Source organism: Geospiza fortis, unplaced genomic scaffold, assembly GCF_000277835.1.
Source record: "Geospiza fortis unplaced genomic scaffold, GeoFor_1.0 scaffold182, whole genome shotgun sequence".
NCBI lineage: Eukaryota > Metazoa > Chordata > Aves > Passeriformes > Thraupidae > Geospiza > Geospiza fortis.
In genome coordinates this window covers 1,322,792-1,343,079 of record NW_005054367.1, presented here as the reverse complement: position 1 = coordinate 1,343,079, position 20,288 = coordinate 1,322,792, and the positions used below count along the sequence as shown (strand labels likewise).

Below are 20,288 nucleotides of genomic sequence, written 5' to 3'. Positions count from 1 at the left end.
ATTATGCCTGCTGCAGCTTCTGCACTGGCATTCCTCTGTTACTCCTTTAATCACTCTGTTATTCCTTGTGTGTCCTCTGGCATGGCTGGAAGGAGCCCTTCCAGGCTATCTCTCAGACTGAGCTTGTTCATAGAAATGTCTCTGAAGAGGGGAAGAAGGAAACAGGAGAATGAAGATCAGCGTTGTGTTCATTAAGGAAAAAGATGAGTGGAATAAGAAGGGAAACCCCGAATAATTAGGAAATCCTGAACAAAAGGATGGAGGGAGAAAAGAGCAATTAAATTAGCATTTATTTTGGATCTATTTATGTGCACATCCATTCATTTCTATAAATAGCACTTGGCAACTGGCAGTATGAAGCTGCTTGTCAGTGGGCCTCTGTCACAGGCACTGGCAGCCAGCAGTTCTTCTGCCACCTTAATCACGATGGCGAGTTCTCCCACGGCAATTAAATGTTTGTAGGAAATGTTTCTCCAAGTACATCAAATGTCAGATTGTCCTAAAAGTTGATCTTTTAGTAAATTACCTCTGGACTGTTCTCTTTGGCAAGCTGGATGCAAGACAAGGCTTGCTCCTAACTCCAGTAAAATACAGCTCATTCTGGGGGCTCTCTGTGCGTCTTTGAGCAGCCTAAAAAGGAGTTTGGCTTTATCACCTGGAGGATATGGTGTGGATGTGGGAAGATGTGAGTCTCTATGAGGGGATCTGCAGGGATTTCCTCACCTGGGGAGCAGAAACAAGGGTGCAAATCACTGACTGGGGAAGCCTTGGCTGGAGATGGTGAGGCAGTGGAGTCCCAAGGATTTAAGAGGCTTTCCTATGTCTGCTCGTGGAGCTGACATGAGGGTGAAGAGGGTGATACCAGTGAGAAATCCAGCTGGAAAAATACCTCCTCCTTGCCAGGTGGGTGGTTTTAGATAAACATTTTGAAGCCTGTGATTTCTGTTGCTGTGTGAAACAGAAATGTCTGCAGCTGGCAGCAGTGAACCTTCCAGACATCATCGCTGTCCTCCGAGCTGCTCAGGTGCTTTCAGAGGAAAAAAAAGCTGCAAGGATCCGGGGGGACTGCGATATATTGTGCCTTCTGCCCCTGCAATGATGAATGATGAAGGGGCAATGCCAGACAAACTGCTTTCTGTCTGCTTGCTGAATAACGCAGTGTGTGTGGGGGTTCAGATAATTCCCAGTGCCGTGCGTTACTCATCTCCTCTGCGGTCGGGGCCGCGCTCCAGCCGTCTGGCGTGTGAGGAGCTGAGGGCAGGGGCGAGCGCTGGGCTGATGCAAATGAGCTGCACCTTGGGGAAGTGTAGGAGTCCCCTCAGCCTGGCCCTGTGGTGCTGATTCCTCTCAGCCAGAGCCAGGAGTCGAGGAGGAATCCCACTGCTTTGTGGCTTTGTACGAAGGGAGTGACTCGAGCGCGGCTCTGCGGGGTTTTCTCGTTGTTTCCTAATCCAGCGAGTAGAAAATCAGAGAAGTGAAAACAAACCCTCTGGTTACCCTGTGGCGTGCAAAAGTTGGTGTATTTCATTGCCCCCGTGTTACCCAGGGGGAAAACTGAGACAAAATAAGTGCCCAAAATCTTGTGGGTGGGTATGAGCAAGGCTGGAATGAGCAGCACCAAAGGGAATAGGAGGCCCCTTGTGATGATTTTTCCTGCCTTTCTTGACCACAGAAGGGTTAATGCTGAAGTCAGAGGCTTGTCCCAGTTGGTTTGGGAGGCAGCTGTGGATTTGGGTGGAAGAAATGCTCTAAAGGCCCCATCCTTGTGATGTCTCAGCATGGGCAAAGCTGTCCTCTGGTTTGGTTGGACAGGAGCAGGTCTAAAGCCACAGAAGTGGGGTCTGGACAGAGCACTGTTTCTGATAGCAGTGGAGCTTAGGAGGAGGAGAGGTCATCATGGTGGGGGGGGAATCTTTGAATTTGTGCTAGTCTGGGATTTTCCAGAGTGGCAGTTTTAGTTGTTTCAGTGTCACCAACAGGCAGGGAGGTGCAGGGCTGGCTCCTCTGCTGGCTCCCTGCCTGCCTCTGCCATTAGACAGCTTTCTCCACAGGCTCAGCTTGGACCTATACCCCAGTTTGAGCGACCTCCTGGCTGTTCAGCAGAGAGGGTGCTCAGCATCTTCTGCTCCTCCAGAGCCACTTCCATTTTAGGACTAGCTGCTTGTTTTCCTGCTCTCCGTGTGTGCTTTTATTACAAACAGCAGTCAGCTCTTCAGGGATCTCTGTATAAGATCATGATTCACCTCGTTTGGAAACACTTTTTCCATTTTTTTCCAACGTTTTCCTTAATCAAAACCAGCACACAGGGCTGTTGCTCCAGCTCTGAGGGCCAAGCTTGGCCCAGCCTGCTGGGGTACATGGACCCTAGCCAAAAGGCAAAAGCAGTTGTCCCTTTTCTCCCCAAGTTCCCATCTGAATTCCCTCTCTGAAGCTTGGCAGTTGTGGTCTTTTCTCTGTGAAATCCGAAGTTTTGAGGAAAGAGCCAAAAATACCTCAAGGAAAGCCTGGAAGGATGGTGATGGCTTTGTGGCCGCAGCAGCGGCTTTGCTTTTTCCTTTTGGAGGAATATGGCAAGAAGGAGTAAAATACCATTTGTTTGCAGGGCTGGAGGAAATGCCAGTACAAGTATTTTGGAGGAGAAATTATTGTAGAAACGAAGGGAATGGCTGTGGTATTTCCTGTCAGGGCTGTCGCTGGTTTTGTTTGTGTCGCAGCAGGGTCTGCAGGCGCCAGCGGGGCCGTGGGCTCCTCTGTGAAACACACACACACAGGGAAAACTGCTCAGTGCTCACAGCCCAGGGGGCCAAACACCTTCATTCTGTGCTTCCCTGTACCCCTGTGCTGCTCCAGAGAGTGAACCACAGAATGGTTTGAGCTGGGAAGGGTTTTAAAGGCCAGGCTGTCTGCTGTGGGCAGGGACATGTCACCAGACCATGCTGCTCAATCCAGCCTGGCCTTGAACACGTCCAGGGATGGAGCACCCACAGCTTTTCTGGACAGCCTGTGCCAGTGTCTCAGCAACCCAGTGATGGAAAATGTCTTCCTTATATCGAGCCTCAATCTAGCCTCTTGCTGTTGAAAACTGTTGCCCTCATCCAGTGACTGCAGGACCTGGTAAAAAGTGTCTCTCCATCTTATAAAGCCCTTTTATATATTGAAATGTTGCAAGAAGGTCTCCATGGAGCCTTCTCCTCCCTAGGCTGGGCTTTCTCTTCACACCCTTAACCAAAACCCTTCCTGTCTTTGTGCCTCAGTTTCCCTTGTTGGCTCCATTACCTGCCTGAGCTCTCACAGTGCTGGTGAAAATCTTGTTTAAATGCTCTGCTAGAGCTCAGGGTTTAAGGCTGGTGCCTGTGGCTGTCCTTATCCCTGTCCTGCACTGTATTTAACACAAGCCTTTGGATGTCTCAGCTTGTTCTCCTACACCCACTAAGGACCTTTTGACTGAAGGAGAACAGGGCTGCCCTTGACCTCATGTGGCACCTGATGGCAGGGACAGTGAATAATTCAACCTGGGTTGTGCAAGAGGAGTCATGTTCCTCACAAAACTGCAAAAGTGAGTAGGACCCAGCAGCTTCCACCACCCACACCTCTTCCAGCTCAACATTTGCACGCTGTGTTGAGTTCCTGATGTGGAAGGTGCTGGTCCTGCATTCCCCCTGATTGTTCATTTGAGGTGTTGGGTGCAGACTCACACAAGGTTCTGCTCCAGCACTTGGCAGTGCCCCAGGCTCCCTGTGTAATCTTAAACCAGTTGCTGCAAACCAGACTTCCATGGGTGTAAAAAATCACAGCCTGCTCCAGCATTTAGGAAGTGCTTTGCATCCCCTGAGATTTCCTAGTACTTTGGGCACTGCCCACCTCTTTTTTTTTTCTTGAAAAAAGGAAAAAAGTATTTGCTGCTGATAGCAGTGATGAATTCAGCTTGAGCTGTAGGTCAAAAACATGAGCAAGCCAAGGGAAGCCTGAAAAATTAAACTGTAATCAACTTCTCAGACTGATAAATATGAATTTTTCCCTCTTCCAAAAGCTTGCCAGCTAAAGGTCTTGGTTTCTTGGAGGGAGGCAAGAGGTTAGTGTGTTTCATATTAAAGAAAAATGTTATCTAATTAAGAAATGAAGTGGGTTTTCATTTCCCTGTTGCAGGCAATGTGTTTGCAGCTCTGCTCAGAAGCAGAGCAGAGCAGTGTGGGGCAGCTGGCGTCCTTCTGCTGGCGTCGGGCCACGGCACATCAGCCTTGTTGTTGATGTAGTAGAAAAGGATGCAGCAGGGTCGTGGCTCATTTTTTTTCATTTGCTTCTCTCTCTGGAGCTTTAGACAAGTGTTCTGACATTTTCCAGCCACAAGCTGTTTTTCAAAACTTGTTTGTCTGTGAAATCTGTGCTGCTCAGCACAACCAGGCAGCGTGTGCTGCATCCCAGCTCAGTGCAGTGTTTGGGGCTGTGCTGAAAGTGAAACCTGTGTTTTGAAAGGTTTCCTGCAGTGAGGCCAGAGCTGTGGGAGCTCTTCCCCTTCCACGTCCTGCTCTTTGTAAGGAGAAACCTCGAAAGTTCCTTGTCCTGATTTTTTTTTTTTTTAATCTCTCTCTTTCTTTAGAGAAAGGTTGTGTGGTGTTATAGTCAGTGAACCCACACTGGCCAATTTATTGCCAGCATTCAGGAGGAATAAACCAGCCAGGCCTGGTCAGAGAGGCACGTGCAAATAAAAATTGGCATGAAAGAGCCTGTATCTTTTCTTTTCTAGCCCAAATAATCCAAGATCCCAATCCCACCTGCATTTGCCTGTCTCTCCAGAATGATTTGAACCTTCAGCACTAGGTTGGTTATGATCATCTCTTCTCCTTTGCAATTTCGGACTGGTTTAGGATTAATCTGGTAGTTTTACAAGTTGGGCCTGGTTCTGGCAATGAGCCTGGAGACTCTCCAGACGCTGTGGGTCTGGAGAACTGGCTGTAGGCAGAGGTGATGTAAGTGCCTGTTTAGCACAGGCCTGTATCACTGCTGGAGTGCCCCACTTGGTGACTGTCCCAGCACCGGCTCTTCCCAGCCCTTCCGGAAGCACAGAAAATGCCACGAGCAGAGATAACAAGGATGCATTTTGGGTGATCCAGCGTGTTTACCCTGAATCTGTTTAAGCTTTTTAACAGAATTGCCTCCAGCCTCGACTTCCTGAATTTCAGTGGGTGTTTGCAGAACTCGAGGAGCTGTCGGTTGAAAAACAAACCCGAGGGCGCCGCTCCAGCTCCTCTTCCTCGTTAGGAACAAAGCTGTTCCGCTGCAGCTCTGCTTTCCCTCTGAGAGGATGGAAAGTGTGCCTTCACACACTGGCAGCCCAGGCCCAGAGATAAGTGCTGTGCTCAGGAAGGGCTGTCACCCACCCAGCTGGGAGTTATCCCTGCGAGACGGGACCGAGCCCTCCCTGGGGTTACACCTCGGAGGGAGGTGGCCAGCACTCCTCTCTGCATGGGAAGAGAGCTGTTTGAGGAGGCTGGTGGGCACTGTGGGGAGGAAAATGCTGGTTAAGTGGGCTCACTAGACCTGGTCTGGGGAGTAAAGAGGGGTTTGATCTGCTTTGGAGGCCGTCGGAAAGTCCTGGAATGATCTGAGGGATGCTAGAGGGATGCTTGGCTCAGATTTGGCCTGAGAAGCTGAAGGAATGAAAAAGCTCCTTGTGGTCTTGATTGCTGCTAAATATGCACAAATAGAGCAGGGGAGAAGTGGTTTTTACTGGTTCCTGCACAGCTGTGTGCTCAGTGTGCCTGTGATTCCACTGGCTCTTCCTTGGGCAAATTTTGTGGTTTCTCTTGAGGTGAGCAGTGGGTCAGTTCAGGGGGGCATTGGCTGTGCATTGTGTATTGGGCCTGATACACTTTGCATTTTGTTGGTCCCAACAAAATAGCAACCAGCCCTTCAACCATCCTGGCACTGTTGGCTTTAAAATTTTGGACTGTCTCCACTTCCGTTAGAGAATGCTTGCTTTTACTTCTTAATTCTTCACCCCAAATATACCTGTGTTCTAGCAACCATCCTCTGAGCTTTGGTTTTTGGGTTTCCAACAGAAAAGTACTGGGATGTAACCATGGGAAGCACTGAAGGTGGACAGGCATCAGACTTGCCATATTGGCCTCTTTGATAATAGTGCCTTGCTCCCAAGAGTTCAGAACAATTCTCAGCTTTATTAATTAATTTTATTAAAACTAACAGTTATAGAGATGAGTGTCTTCTTGCTTACAGAAGAACTTATTTTTTTTGTCAAGAACATTTCTCAGCAATGTGGAGTGTCCCCAAAGGCTGTGAATCCACCAGGCAGCTTGGCCTAAATAAAGCAGATGTCTTACAGAGTTAGGAGAGTCTCCCTGAGAACTCCTGTCAGCTTTGGGTCTGTGGGTCAGTCCAGGATGCACTTTGGGACCTCACCATTCTCTGCTTCTTCTTTCAGCAGCGAAGTGTCAGGATCAAGTTTGAATATGAAGGAGAGAAAAGGTAGGTACCTGCTCCAGTCCCCTGTGAACACAGGGACAAATTACCTTTTCCACCCAACACTGTCCTGCTGACTTCAGCCAGCTGCAGCTGAGCTCACAGCAGGATTCATTCCCCTAAAATCAGCTGCACTTTTATATGCAAGAGCCCTGCCTCACCATCCCATTTGCCACAAGAAGCTCCTGAGATTTGCAGCAGGCAAAATGGTTCCAAGCGGGAAGTCATGAAATGCCTCTTTTACCAGGGACATTGGGTGCACACTTGGATCCTTTTCTCTTGTTAATTCTTGAGCCCTGCTGAAGCACAGTGGAGCTGGAACTCTACAGAAATGTGTCCTTTGATTAGCAGTCCGTGACACTTACTTAAGATAACCAGATTTTGGGCATGGGTCCCATAAAAATAGGGCTGGGAGTTAAAGCTTGTCCGCCCTTCCCTGCTTGACATTTTCATGGAATCACCTCTGCTTGGTGACTGTGACAGGGCAGGACACAGGCTGATGGTCCAAGGTGCATGTTAAAGCCAAAGAAAATTGAAGTAGTGTTATTTTAGGGTTAGACTGTACCTGCTGTAAGTACCTACAGAGGTGCTGTGTGTGATGGTACAGGAGAGTCACAGCATGAGTCCCCACTTCAGTCCTCCTCCCTATTCGGAGCCTCTTGCTGAAAACAGAGATGATAAATCACTGACCATTACCTGATCTGGGTTTTCTCCAGTGGGGGGCTACTGGACTTCCTTTTTCCCACCTGTACTCACATTGGAGGGAGGAGCAGAGGGAGGTGCACAAAGATTTTTGGTAAATATTCTTGCAGAGTTGTCAGGTCCCCTCTTGGGCACAGCAGAGGAGCAGCATTTCTGTGAGTGTAAAGGCAAGGAGCACTCTTTGTGCTTTGTGATGGAACACAAGTCCTTTCTTCTGTACTGTCAGTAAAACCCCAAATTCCAGTATGCTTCTGCTAAACTGAGAGTGTTGTTGTATTTGTTTGTGTATACAGGATTATCCAGTTTCCAAGACCAGTCAGATTCAAGGAGGTGGTGCAGAAGGTCACGGACGCTTTTGGGCAGACGATGGACTTGGTCTGTGTGAACAATGAGGTACTCTTCTCCTTACTGCTTTTGGGGTGCCTGCTGCCAACTTCAGAATTGAGCAGTGATTTATTCTGAAGGCCCTGATTTTGTGTTTTGCTTGGATGTGAAGAAAAACAACCTCTTTTAGTGGTTCCCAGCTAGTGAGTGCACAAGAGCTGTTGTCTGAACACAGCTCAGATGGCTTCTCGGCCTCCAAGCCAGGATTTTCCTTTGTCAAAATGATTCCGAGTAAGGAACATTGTCTTTCCCCCTCACTCCATCAGGGGTGTGAAGCCTTGCCACCTGGGGGGCAGTTGCAGGAGCGTGAAGTGCAGAGCAGGAGGGACAGTGCTGCTCACAGAATGTTCTTTTCTCCAGCCCTGACTTTGTCTCACCCAAACCCCCAGCACGACGTGCACGCTCTTGTGGCTGGGTCTGCACTGCAATGTGCATCACTGAGCGTTCCTCCAGCAGCCCCTGTGGCCACATGAAAGCAGCCAAGAAACCCTCCCTGTGCAAGCCTTGCATTTTAAGGCTAGGAGGACTTTCTCCTCCATCATTCATCACGTAGGCCTCTGTGTTTTTCCCACTTTTGAGCCCAGCACTGTGTGTGGAAGGAGGATCCTGCTGAGGGCTGTTAGCAGAAGAGGGAAATCCTTGGCATCTGTTTTGGTGTGCTCAGTGTTTGCCTGTGAGGCATCTGCAGCCACTGGACTCTTGGGGTGGCTTTGGCTTTGGGAAGGAGGAGAGGGCCAAATGGCAGAGGTTGGCTTTTAAACACAGATCCTTTTAGATCTGCCCTGGCAGCTGGCTTGTTTAAGTATTAATTGCAGATGAGCTTTTGATTAAAGTATGAATGGAGAGAGAGGTCCTGAGGAGACCTTTCTTCTTTTTTCCCCCCCATTTATTATTTTCTCCCTTCTGTTTCAATAGAGATTTGCTCCACAAAGAAAGTTCCTATTCTTGTACAATAGGCACCTCATGATACCAAAGTGTCCACTGGGTTTTGCCTTTGAATGCAGTCAGGTTTCTAATCTTGGGCATTCTTTGACAGCCTCCTGGGAAAAGCCTGCCATTGAATTCTCCAGGAATGACTCATTTCATTCCAGGTTTCTTCCCACTGGAAGAGGATTTCTTTCCAACAACAGCAAACAGAAGCTTAAATAATGCATTTTATCCCATGTTAGAGACTGTCTTTCTGGGCATGTGCACAGCACATAGCAGGGCCATGAGCAGGCCTTTGGGTACTCCTGATTTCTTAGGGCAGTGTTTTGTTTTCATACACTTAAAAGTTCCACCTCATGAGAACCCACAGCTTTGGGAAGATGTCTGAGGAGTAGTAACTCAGGATTGTTGTTCTGGAAACACAATAAACAGACACGAGGGATCTTTGGGGACACAGCCTACGTGCACACGTGGTGACATCCCAGCATCTGGCTCCTGGGTCAGGGTTTTGGGTGTCACGACTGCAACTTTCAGAGGGAACATGACCACAGACTCATTGCAGTTAAATATTTCACCCTGCCTTTATGCTCCAGGGGAGCTGGGCAGTAATTCTTTGCTGCCATCAGACACCTCTGTTGCAGTGGCACCTTGTAGAGCAAATCTAGACTGAGGTCAGCAGGCCCCTGCAGAATCTCAGTGAGTGGCAATCCCTGTCCTGGTGGAGGAGGTGTCCTGGGGCCAGGCTCAGTGGGATGAGCATGCCAGCTGGGTGGAGCAGGGGCACACATGAATCACATCCTGGTGGGACCATGGAATCAGCAGGCTGGGGCTGCTGCAGATAACAGCAGGGCCTGGCCATGGGTGTCCCCCATGGGACATGGCTGTGTTAGTTCCAGGCTGGGCTCATCTTTCTGAGGAGTGGGACAGTAAAGCCTGGCCTGGCCAGGGGCAGCACAGACACAATTTGTGATGTGACCTTGGGCAGAAATTCACTGAACCTCCATGTGCCACCACTGCTCTTCTGACCTCCTGCTGTCTCCTCCCCCTCAGCATCATTCTGGGAGCTTGGGGGGAGTTAAAGCCTGGGGAAATGGCAGAGGCACCATTATGGAGGGGAGGGAGGAGATAAAAGCATATTTAACAAACATTTGTTGAGCATTGTTGATGCCAGTTGGTCTTGCATTGGGCAGGAAGATGAACTAATTGACCTCTCAGATTTTTCCCCAACCCTGTTTCCTACAATTCTCTGGCTTTCTGTGGTGTCTCATGGAGTGAGGTCTGACAGTGCTGCTGTAGCTGGTGAAACCTCAGCCTTTGCCCTCACTTTTTCAACCTGCAGTGGAGAGACCATCAGGTCCCCCACTAAAACATCAGGCTCCAGGGGAGGATATTATTTAAAGGCAAGAAAAAAAAATCCAATAAGCTCTGTTTATGCAACTTCTGTGTAGGTAAACTTTGCTGTTAATCACAGCTACTCAGTCTTTAGATCAAATAAACCCAGTTTCTGGAAATCCACCCTGGCAGTTACTTCCATGGTTCTGCATGAGTCTGCTTTGAGTTTCATGCCTAGCAGATACCTGTTCCTGATGTCCATATGTGCCACAGTCTGGAAGCCAAATGGAGCAGAATTTTCTTGCCAGATGTGGGTAATAGGTAAAGCCAAGCTAAATACTGGCTCCAGTCCCTTTTACAAGAGGGCAATTTCTCCCTGATGTTTTTGGCTCCTCTGAAGGAGGCATGCAAACATGTTCATGTTGTGATGTTGGAGGGAGATGCAGTGACCTACAGAACATTCTGTTCAGAGCAGCAGCTGGGGGATTGCTCTGAACACTTGTGAGGAGCTCAGGGAAGGGATGGGTGAGCAGTGGGGCTGAGCTGAGAGTTCAGGGTCAAATTCTGCTTGGTGGTGAAACAAGGGAGAGCAGCTCTCCACCATTCTCAGTTCTGTCTGGGGGTGTGTAGAGGAGGAGCCTGGTCTGCCTGAGCCAGAACCTTTGTGTGAACCTCAGGAGGGTTGAGCAGTGCCCCAGGGGATTCTCTGCACCTCTGCTGCTTAAGGGAGCAGGCTGAGCACTGCATTTAGGACACCTACTCAGTACCATCGTTGCCTGATACGTGTGGGGAATGCAGGTTGTTCACTCAAGTACAAATGAAGGATGAGAGGAAATCACAGGATCACAGAATGGGTCAGGTTGGAAGGCACCACAGAGGGTCATCTGGTCCAACCTCCCTTCTTAAGCAGGGTCAAGAAGAGAGAGAAGAATAGGATTGTATCCAGATGGTTCTGGAATATCCCCAGGGAAGGAGACTCCACAGCCTCTCTGGATGATCTGTTCAGGGTTCAGTCACTGCACAGGGAAGAAATTCTGCCTCATGTCCAGGGGGAACTTCCTGGGATCATTCCAGCCCATTCCTCCTGTGCCATTGCTGGGCCTGGTCCCTGCTCTGAGCCCTCCCTGCAGACAGGCACAGACAGGGATGAGGTCTCCTCTCAGCATCTCCTCTTGAGCCTGAACAGCTCCAGCTCCTTCAGCCTTCCCTCATAAGAGAGGTGCTCCAATCCCTTCATCTCCTTGCAGCCTCAGCTGGCCCAGCTGCAGGAGCTCCCTGTGTCTCTGCAGTCCAGAGCTGGGCACTGCACTCCAGATGTGCCTCACAGGGCTGGGCAGAGGGGCAGGATCCCTTCCCTGGCCTGCTGCAAGGGCTCTTCCCAGTGCACCCCAGGATGTCCCTGGGGTTCTTGGCCACCAGGCCAGGAGCTCACAGTCTGAGCTGTACCCCAGGATGTCCCTGGGGTTCTTGGCCACAAGGCCAGGAGCTCACAGTCTGAGCTGTATTTTCCTACAGGCCACCAGCCCAACCCTTGGCAGCCCCCTGGGATCAAACAGGTTGTCCCATTTGGCTCGTGAGTGTCACCTTGTGTGGCAGCTGCTCTGAGGTGGGTTTGCTGTGGCTGGTGGCAGGAGCTCTGATCACCCAGAGGGCTGAGCCACCTTTCAGGAGTTCTGGGAAGCTGTGGCTCCCAGTGAGAGCAGTGAGAGCCTGCTGGGAGCTGTGGCTGCTCGGTGCCTTTGGTCAGTGGAGTTACAGTGTACTTTGGCACAGGCATGAGAATAACATGTGCTGTGCTGGGTCCAGTGCCCCAGGCAACCTGCAGAGGCTGAGGCCTGTTTGCTGTGAGATTAGGCAGAATATTCCTCCTGGAATGAGGGGCAAGAAGTTGTGCTTTTAATCTTAGCCCAGGGCAGCAGAAGGCCACAGAGCTGCTCTGAAGTGCAGCTGTGTTGGGTGTTGGAGGCTTTGCAGGCTGTCTGCAGGACATGGTACACCACACAGCAAGGCTGGGAGGGTCACATTCCCTGTGGAGGTTTGAGGGCCATACTCTGCCATTTCCCAGGAAAACATCAGCACTTTTTGCTGCCTGACAGACACGGCACTGTGTAGTTCTCTGCTCTTACAAAGAGCAGAAGCTGAATTTGTTCTGCTGGCAGTGAAGGAAGTGATTCTTGGAAGGAGAGCAATGCACACCTTTCACATCAAAAGGGAAAATACTTTTATTTGTGGGATGATCCCTGGTTTCACCTGATGGCCAGACACTAGGGATGACCAGACACTGTGTCAGTGTGCAGGAACACAGGCTGCAGCAGTGGGGAAGGGCACAAAGCATCTGCCAGAGTAAATCCTTGGGTGCAACTCACTGGTGTCTTGGAGCACCACTGCATGACCATAAGCCCTGCAGAAACGTGTGGGGTTGTTTTGGGGCTGGGTAGCAGCAGGTCCTGCTGCAGAATCAGAGCAGCCCCAGAGCAGCAGGCAGCAAGCCCAGTGTTTCATCCCAGCCCTCTCCTTTTCCCACACTGGATTGCTGGTGTGACCTTTAAGATTTCTCCTTGCAGATGTTGTTTGTTGTGACTTTTTTTGCATCTGTTCCTTGGTAAATGAGGTCTTGGAAGAAAATATTAGAGCTCAGCAAGCTGGAGGGCACGGGGGCCCCGTTTTCCATCACCTCCTTGGGTTCCTCCCTCATCTCCCGATTTCCCAGGCTGCTCCCTGTAGGAATCTGCCTCCTTCTGTTTACCCAAAAGTGTGACATTGCCATCCTGTGGTGTTTGTTTAATCCCTTCCAGCTCCTGATGCCACTGAAATCCCAGGAAGATTTGGACAAAGCCATGGAACAGTTGGAGCTGAGCCCTTCCCTGAAGAGCCTGCGGATCCTTGTGAGCGCTCCAAAGAAAGCGAACGTGAGCCCTTCACCTTCTCTGCTCCTTTGTGTGCAGCCTGAGATGCCTTGTTATTGTGCTGGGGAGTGGAAAGGAGTCTCCTGATGGTGCAGAGCAGAGGGCAGGCTGGTCATGAGAGGGGGTCAGCCCTGCTCTGGCTCAGCTGCTCAGAAATGTTCCTGTGATAGCAGCCCAGAGGCTGAGCTCAGCTCCCTCTGGCTCCTGTGTCCTGTGAAGGGTTAAACACCTGACCCTCAAAGCTGAGAGGAACCCTTGTGCTTTCTTTCTTTCTAGAGATGCTGCCACCATTCCATTTCACCTCTCCTCTGTGTTGAGGATGATGCCCTGGCCCTTGCCATGCTGGGTGGCAGCATGGGGACTGTTCCCTGCATGTGCTGCAGCCGTGCTAAAGGCTGGGAGAGCAAACTGCAGGATCTTTCAGTCTCATGCAGAACTGTCTGGGTTTTTTCCATCTTTATTTACTTATTAGTTTTTTCCTGAGCTCGGTGGTTTTGCAGTTAAGCCTGTTAGCCTGACCTCGCTTGCACAGAGTGTCTTGCCAAAGCACATGTCGTGCTGCCCCAAGCACAGGCTGTAGAGCAAGGGATTTGTAGATGTTGCAATTCTGTTTCTTCTTTTTATTTCCTAGAAGTACGGGAGAGATTGGGAGTCTTGTAACTCACTTATCCCCATTCTTCTGCGGGTACTCACAGCCCTTGGAGCTTCTCCACTCCTTTTGAGAGGCTTGGAAAGTGCAGAGAGCAGAATCCCAGGGGAAACTGAGCCTTGAGTTGGGGTTTCCTAAACCCTGGGTGGAAATGGGGCAGTTTGTGGGAGCACAGCAGTGCTGCAAGTCAGAAATTCTGTGTGGAAATGGGGCAATTTGTGGGAGCACAGCAGTGCTGCAAGTCAGAAATTCTGTGTGGAAATGGGGCAATTTGTGGGAGCACAGCAGTGCTGCAGGTCAGAAACCCTGGGTGGAAATGGGGCAATTTTGAGAGCACAGCAGTGCTGCAGGTCAGCTGCTGAGAGCAGAGGAGCCAGGTGGATCTCTGCCTGCCCTTGAGAGCAGCTCCATCTCTTCCTGCAGCATGTGGCCACGCTCCTGTGTGTGAGAGCACACGGTTCTGAGGTCATACATCAAATCATCAAAAAATCACAGTTCACTGTAATGTGTGGTCTTAGAATCTTAGTAAAACCTGGCCACTACCAGGTTACCAGCTGGATATGGTTTTCTTTGCTCTTCCCTTACCTGTTTTCCCTGACCTTCCCCTCTCTGTTCCTCTGTCCTCTTGCAGAGGAACCTCTGCAGTGCCTCAGCTGCCACTGGAGTCTAGGGAGCAGGGAGGAGAGGTGCTGATTTTGGGATTGCAATGTTTTCAGTCCAGTGATCAGTCTCTGTACCTATCTGGAGATAATGGAGTGCAGGAACAGTCTTTTATATCAAATATCTGTATTTGCCATTATCTGTGAGAGCCTAATTTTATTAGACTGTTTTATTAGCAGATGTAAATTGTTTGTGAATGGTTTTTGGATCACTCTAGATTACGTGCATGTCTTCTTTCTTTCCCTTTTTTTTTTTTTTCCATAGTTCTTGGGTAATAGGGTCCCAGGGAGCCAAACACAGGGTTTCACATGGTGTGTCCACAGGGCTCGGGCCAATTCTTATCATTCCCTTTGTCTGATCACCAGCTCCTGCAACCCAACAACAGCAAGCAGCATGAGATGAGGATCTCCAGATCCATGGGAGATATCATGGGATCCCTGTACAAAGACTCGGAGAGGACACGCAAATATTCCACAGGTCAGTGAGACACAGCGCTCCCTGGGCAGTTCTGTGCTGCTTCAGCCTGGCCACCACCCTCTCCCTCTTTCTTTGTCACAACCCCAGTCTGGATGGGCAGCCTGATGTCCCCCAGAGTGACCTAGTGCTTGTCCTCAGCCTGAGGAAGGGAGGCTCTGCAGGCTGAGCAGAGCCACTCTGAGCACACAAGTGAAGAGAATGGGGGACCTGGGCTGTCGTTTGGGGGTGGGAAATGCAGTGATAAAAATGTCCAGTTAATTTGATTCCACTGAGGTTTATCAGAGTGATAATCTGTAGGAAGCCAAGGCTGTTTGGGACCTTTGGTTATTCCTTTAACCCTGTGCTGTTGTTCTCTGAGTTTCTGTCCCCCTTTCTCAGGTGGCAGGATAATGGAGCTGAGTGGGCTCAGGCTCCTTAGCTCCTGGCTGGGACCAGCTTCACCATGTAAATAATGTCTGTGTGCCACCAGTCTGTTCTTGTGGGTGAAATGACATCTGTGGTAGCTCTTTCTGGGGTTTCTCAGGGCCATGTGTGCAGTGGTGACATTCCAGAGGAAGGGGAGCATCCCTTTCCTTCAGAGGGGCTGGAAGTAGGTACCTGCAACCCCTGAAACCAGGCTGGCAAACACCTGATCTGCTCTTGCAGCCCTGCAGGGACTGGAGTTTGTAGCCTTGTGTGGTTTTCTCTTTGGTTTTCTGGGCTTGAGTTTATGCTTTCCTTGCTTTCTAAAATACTCTGAGCTTTTTGAAATCCTGTGGGTCAGCTCTCTGTAGGAGCTTTTGTGTGAAGAACCTTGTAGGATTTTGTAGAGGGCAGGGTGCCTTGTGCAGAGCTGGTAAAGCAGTATGTAGGACTGCATAGCAGGAGCAGAATTATTCCTATTCCAGCCTGCAGGCAGGATGAATGACTTTTTCACACAGTGAATGTTCTCTGCGGTGTCACTGGGTGCAGGTTATAGGGGAATTTCTACAGATCTTTATCATTTTCATGCCAAGTACATGCCAGCTGTAGAAGTGACAGCCTTGAATAAAGTGGGGCCCTCCTTCAGAAATACACATGGAGAAATAGTTCATCCTCTGTACTTATATGGCAGTAAACACTTCCAAACTCTTCTCTGTGTGACAAAAGAGTGTTTTTATCCAAGGACTCCCCCCTTCTCTGTTTCATAGCCTGTGCTGATAACAAATCCTGTGGTTTGCAGCATCTCAGACAAGATGTATAGAAAATGTTCCTCTAGGGTAGGTGCAGCATAGCCCTTGTGCAGCCATGCCCAGCTCTCACTGAGGCCAGGGCTGGGTGGCACATGTGCAAGGGCTCACCTTGAGCCTGGTGTTTGGATGTACCAGGGCTGTCTTTTTCTGTTGATTTGTTGGTTTTTTTCCTAGCTCACATGGTTTTTGAGTTTGGCAGAGTCACTAGATGACCCTGAATGAAATGCAGACATAAAGCACAGAGTCTCAGCAGAAAATGCTTGGCAAAACTTCTCTGCTGCCTTTTTTTTTTCTTTTTTTGGTATTTGTTAGGCTGTTAATGAGCAAAGAGCTGTGGCACTGGGAGCTGTCACTGACATGTGAGCTTAGCATGATGGGCAGGGTTGATTCCATGCCTAGCTGTGCTAGTGGGAAGATGGATTCTTGCAAAGTTAAGCCTTTCCTACCAACTTTTATTTCCATGCTTTGGCCTGTCCTTCCTGGTTTTTGGGGCTGCTGGTTCCTGACCAGCTCTGCACCACTGACTGTGAGGTGTCACTGCCTTAAGAATGCTCTGAGCCAAGGCAAGGCAGACAAAGGGTGAGATTTCAGCTCTGCAAGGGTGAGAGCCTGAGGTACAAATGGATTTTGAGGGAATGCTTGAAGAGCAGAGTCGAGGGATGGACACACTGTGCTGCTTTAGTCAAGGTAACAGAGGAGGAGCACTGGGCAGCACCAGCTGTGGCATGCAGTGTGCTGATGTTGGGATTTTCAAGAGCTGATGTGCCAAACTCTGAGTCCTTGGCACTTTTACATGGTCAGGTGGAAAAAGTAACCAGCCCAAGCATCAGTCATACCTGTTTCTTTTGCCATGTAAGCCATCAGTCTTGCCAGGAGGTTTCAGCAAGCCCTCAGCATGACAGCAGAAGGTTGTTGTCTCTCTTTATCTCTCTAACTCCTCTCTTTGGGTTATCTGGGGTCTGTAGGAAGCTGCTGCAGCTCTGCTTAGGGGGTGCTCAGAATCCAGCAGATGCATTTTTGATCTCCTGAGTCAGAATTGGGCAATCCAGCAGCTGGGCAGAAACTCTAGCAAGCTGAAAGGGAGAGCAGCATCTCAAATGGAGCATAAAACTCAGCATCAGGGAACAGACAGACAGACATGATGCTGTGTTTTGTTTTCCTGCAGTGGGGATTTCACTGAACTTGGTGTATAGTCAAAAGGCATCCTAGGAGGCTGGGAATTCTGCAGGAGAAACTCTTCTTGCCTTGCAGTCACAAGGCATTTCACAGTGTTTTCCTTCTGCTGTCATCAAAGTGGTTGCTATCAAAGAGGATCTTAATTCAGTTCAGCTTTTCTCTTGAAACCACTTTTAAAAGGAGATTTAAAATGTCTTTATACTAAAAGGTAGTTCAGGGTCATGTTCTCTGTGTTTCTGAGATGTCTCATGTTTTTCTGCTGACTCTGCCATGTAAACAGCAGTGGAAAATAATAAAACTGTATGTAATGGGCTCCAGCACACTGGAAGGGAGGTAAATGTTCTGGGTAAGATTTAGCTATTTTTGCTTCTGCTGGGCAGAAAATGTCTTCATGCCATGTCCCTGGAAAACCTTATGCAAAGTCAATATTTTCTTTCTTTTTTTTTTCCCCATAAACTTTTTCAATGGAAATCCCCTTCCAGTTTTTTGGTGGCCAGCAAAAGCCCAAGAGAACTTGGACTGAAAAAAGAAAACTTTTGGGGTTCTGGATTTTCAGATAATTGAGGATTGTTTTTTATTTACTTTGAAGAAATACATGTTTCAGAACAGTATCCAAAAATTATTTAACAGCCCTATTCCAGCATCACCATTTCAATAGAAACATTTACTAGAAGCTTTATTTTACTGGGTTTTTTTCAGGCTGCTGAGCCATGGTTTCATGTGCCTGCCAGCTCTCTCCAGACCCAGGAGTATTTCAGGAGTTAGGATGGATGAAACCTGCTCTGTTTTGAGAAGAGGAAGAAAATTTATCTATGTGCATCATGCCAGCTGCTTTAGAACTAGAAAACAGGTTCTGTCTTGCTTATAAGTTAAAAAGTACCCTAAATTTGCCTCAAATCAAAATGTAGAAATCCATGTTCAGAAGGATCAGCGAGGAGAGGAGGGAGGCTTGCAGGGATCCCACTGGAAAAGAAGAAATTAAGGGAGATTTGATCCATCTGCTCCCAGCTCCCCTTGACAGGACCAGAGAGAGAAATTTCCAGCAGGTTTCTCTCTTTCTCCTGTGCAGCCCTGTCCTGAGCCTGGTGTTTCTGCCAGGGCTCAGAGGAGCAGCACATCCTGACGTGGTGTCCCTTGTTCGGGAACGTCATCCCAGGGCTGGGCTCCCTGTGGCTGCAGCTGTGAGTGGTGGGAGCTGCCAGCAAACCCTCCCCAGCTCTGGCTCTGCAGAGGCTTCTCTTCCCTGCTTGATGCTGGTCAGTAGTGGGTGAAGTTTTGGGAAGAGCAGGGGAAGATGAAGCCAGGGAATGCGGGGGCGGAGGGAAGCCAAGGCTGGCACAGGGGAGCTGGCTGTACGTGCAGCACCACGAGCTCTGCACATACTGCAGGAAAGGCACTTCTTCAAGAAAAATAGCAGAAGGGAACATGAAAGGCTCCAGTGGGTGCCAGTAGTGAGTCTCCGTGCTGTCCTGGTTCTGTGTCCTCAGGACACTCTGTGCTCTCCTCTCAAATCTGTGGCTTAACATTCGTGTGTGTAAGTGGAGCAGGAATCCCTCCCCAGAGCACCTTGCTGCAGAGAGTATCTGAGGTCACATGCTCAACCAGGGCCAACTCTGAGTTCAGGAATCCCAAGCAGAGCTGCTGAGGTCTGACCAGCACTCTGCCTGTACAGAAGTGCCTCACAGCCTGCCCCATCCCTGTTGTATTTGTGTTCCCCCAGACGAAGGCAGGAATGATGAATCTGACTCCACATTCTCAGAAGGCTAATTTATTTTTTAAGAATGCTATATTATATTAAAGAATACTATACTAAACTATACTGAAGAGTCCAGGAAAGGATACTTACAGAATGCTGAAAAGATAATAATGAAAACTCCTGACTCTCTCCAGAATCTCGACACAGCTTGGCCTTGGTTGACCAATGAGTCAAAACAACTCACAGCAGAATCCAACGAAACAATCACCTGTGGGTAAACAATCTCCAAACACATTCCACATGAGCACAACACAGGAGAAGCAAATGAGATAAGAATAGTTTTCTTCTTCTCTGAGGCTCCTCAGCTTCCCAGGAGAAAAATCCTGGGCAAAGGGATTTTTTCAGAAAATGTGAATACCCCACTGGAGGTGACATGATGTCCCATAGACCCCAGGACAGTCCCTTGGGGGCCTCCTCTCCCTGCCTGGTGCTGCTGCTGTTTCTTGAGTATTAAGTCAAGTGTGCAGAGCATCTCTGATGTGTCAGATGGACACATTTGGGCTTTTCTGTCTGTTTCTTTCTCTGCCTCAGGGTGGATTAATCAGCATTATCCAATATATCCAGTGTGTTTTCCCCACTATGGATTAAGCCTGCCATGAAGTACTACTGTTGCTCTGTTTCTCTGACCCCTGTTTTCCATTCCTCCCCTCCTCCAGCAGCACTGGGATTGCCTGAGGTTTTGTTACCAGGATAGGGCTGGAGTGCGGAATCAACCCTGAGCTCCAGAGCTCTGCTCCCAGCACCTCTCCATGTTTCCCCCAGGTGGAAGAACATGCATGGATGCAAAGCAGCAGCAGCCAGTGCTCCTGGAGGTGTGAAGCTGCAAAAATTACTTTGGGCAGCACTTCTACCCAAACAGCCTGTCTGAAAAGGGATCTGCTTCACTTCAGCAGTTTCCAAGCATGCAAAAGCCTAAGCACTTTGTTTAATTTCCTTACCTGCTGGGAAATAGCTGGTATTTTATTCCCTTTTAAAGTTTTTGGCAGGAAATGTGACTCTGGAAGGTCAAACACAGCTGATCTATGGCTGGGAGTAGTTGTTACAGGCAAAGGCTTAATGGGAGACCATGGGAAGTCTTTGTGCCTGTGATAAATCTGGTTTAACTCCCTGTGTTCAGAGTCAAACAGGGCATGCACAGATCTTTGTAAAATCATAGTCAGAGGCTTTCTGGATAGCAAGTGGGTCCTTGGAGCGAGAAATCCCACTAGTGCATGAGCAGATCCACAGCTCATTGCAGCAGTAACAGAAATGCTCAGCAGGGCTAAAATGCAGCAGTTCCACCTCACTAAATCCTCCAGCAGATTTGGGGCAAGAGCCACCCCACTGTCCTTGTGCTGCATTCCAGATTGGCATCTGCTAAGCAAACGAGGGGCTGCTGATGCAGTGATTTTTTCAGGGTGCCTGAACTGCTCAACAGTTAAAAGTTTATTTATTTATCTTCAAAGAGAGGATGCTGTACTTCCCAACTGGTTTTGTTTTAGGGCTGGTGGAAAGCCAGTTCGTTATGAGTGCTGCAGCACTCGAGAGTTTCTCTTCTCTTGATCTTGGCATTACTTCAGTTGGAGTTTTTTCACTGTGTTCTTATCCTGCAGGAAATCTGTGAAGGAGAAAATAGGAAGAAGAAAAAAAAA

At 49.0% G+C, this 20,288-nt stretch overlaps 1 protein-coding gene across 2 annotated transcripts in view; it reads left to right on the top strand.

The window, feature by feature from the left end:
• LOC102044243 (mitogen-activated protein kinase kinase kinase 3-like) overlaps positions 1-20,288 on the top strand; it is a 58,030-nt gene that overhangs the window by 17,049 nt on the left and 20,693 nt on the right. Inside the window, exons 3-6 of one of the 2 annotated variants that reach the window (XM_031059752.1) lie at positions 6,443-6,483; positions 7,473-7,572; positions 12,618-12,731; positions 14,403-14,514. In XM_031059752.1, the coding sequence (XP_030915612.1) occupies positions 6,443-6,483; positions 7,473-7,572; positions 12,618-12,731; positions 14,403-14,514 (367 nt within the window). Of the gene's footprint in view, positions 1-6,439; positions 6,484-7,472; positions 7,573-12,617; positions 12,732-14,402; positions 14,515-20,288 lie in introns of both variants that reach the window. The other variant, XM_031059751.1, reaches the window with a different exon arrangement.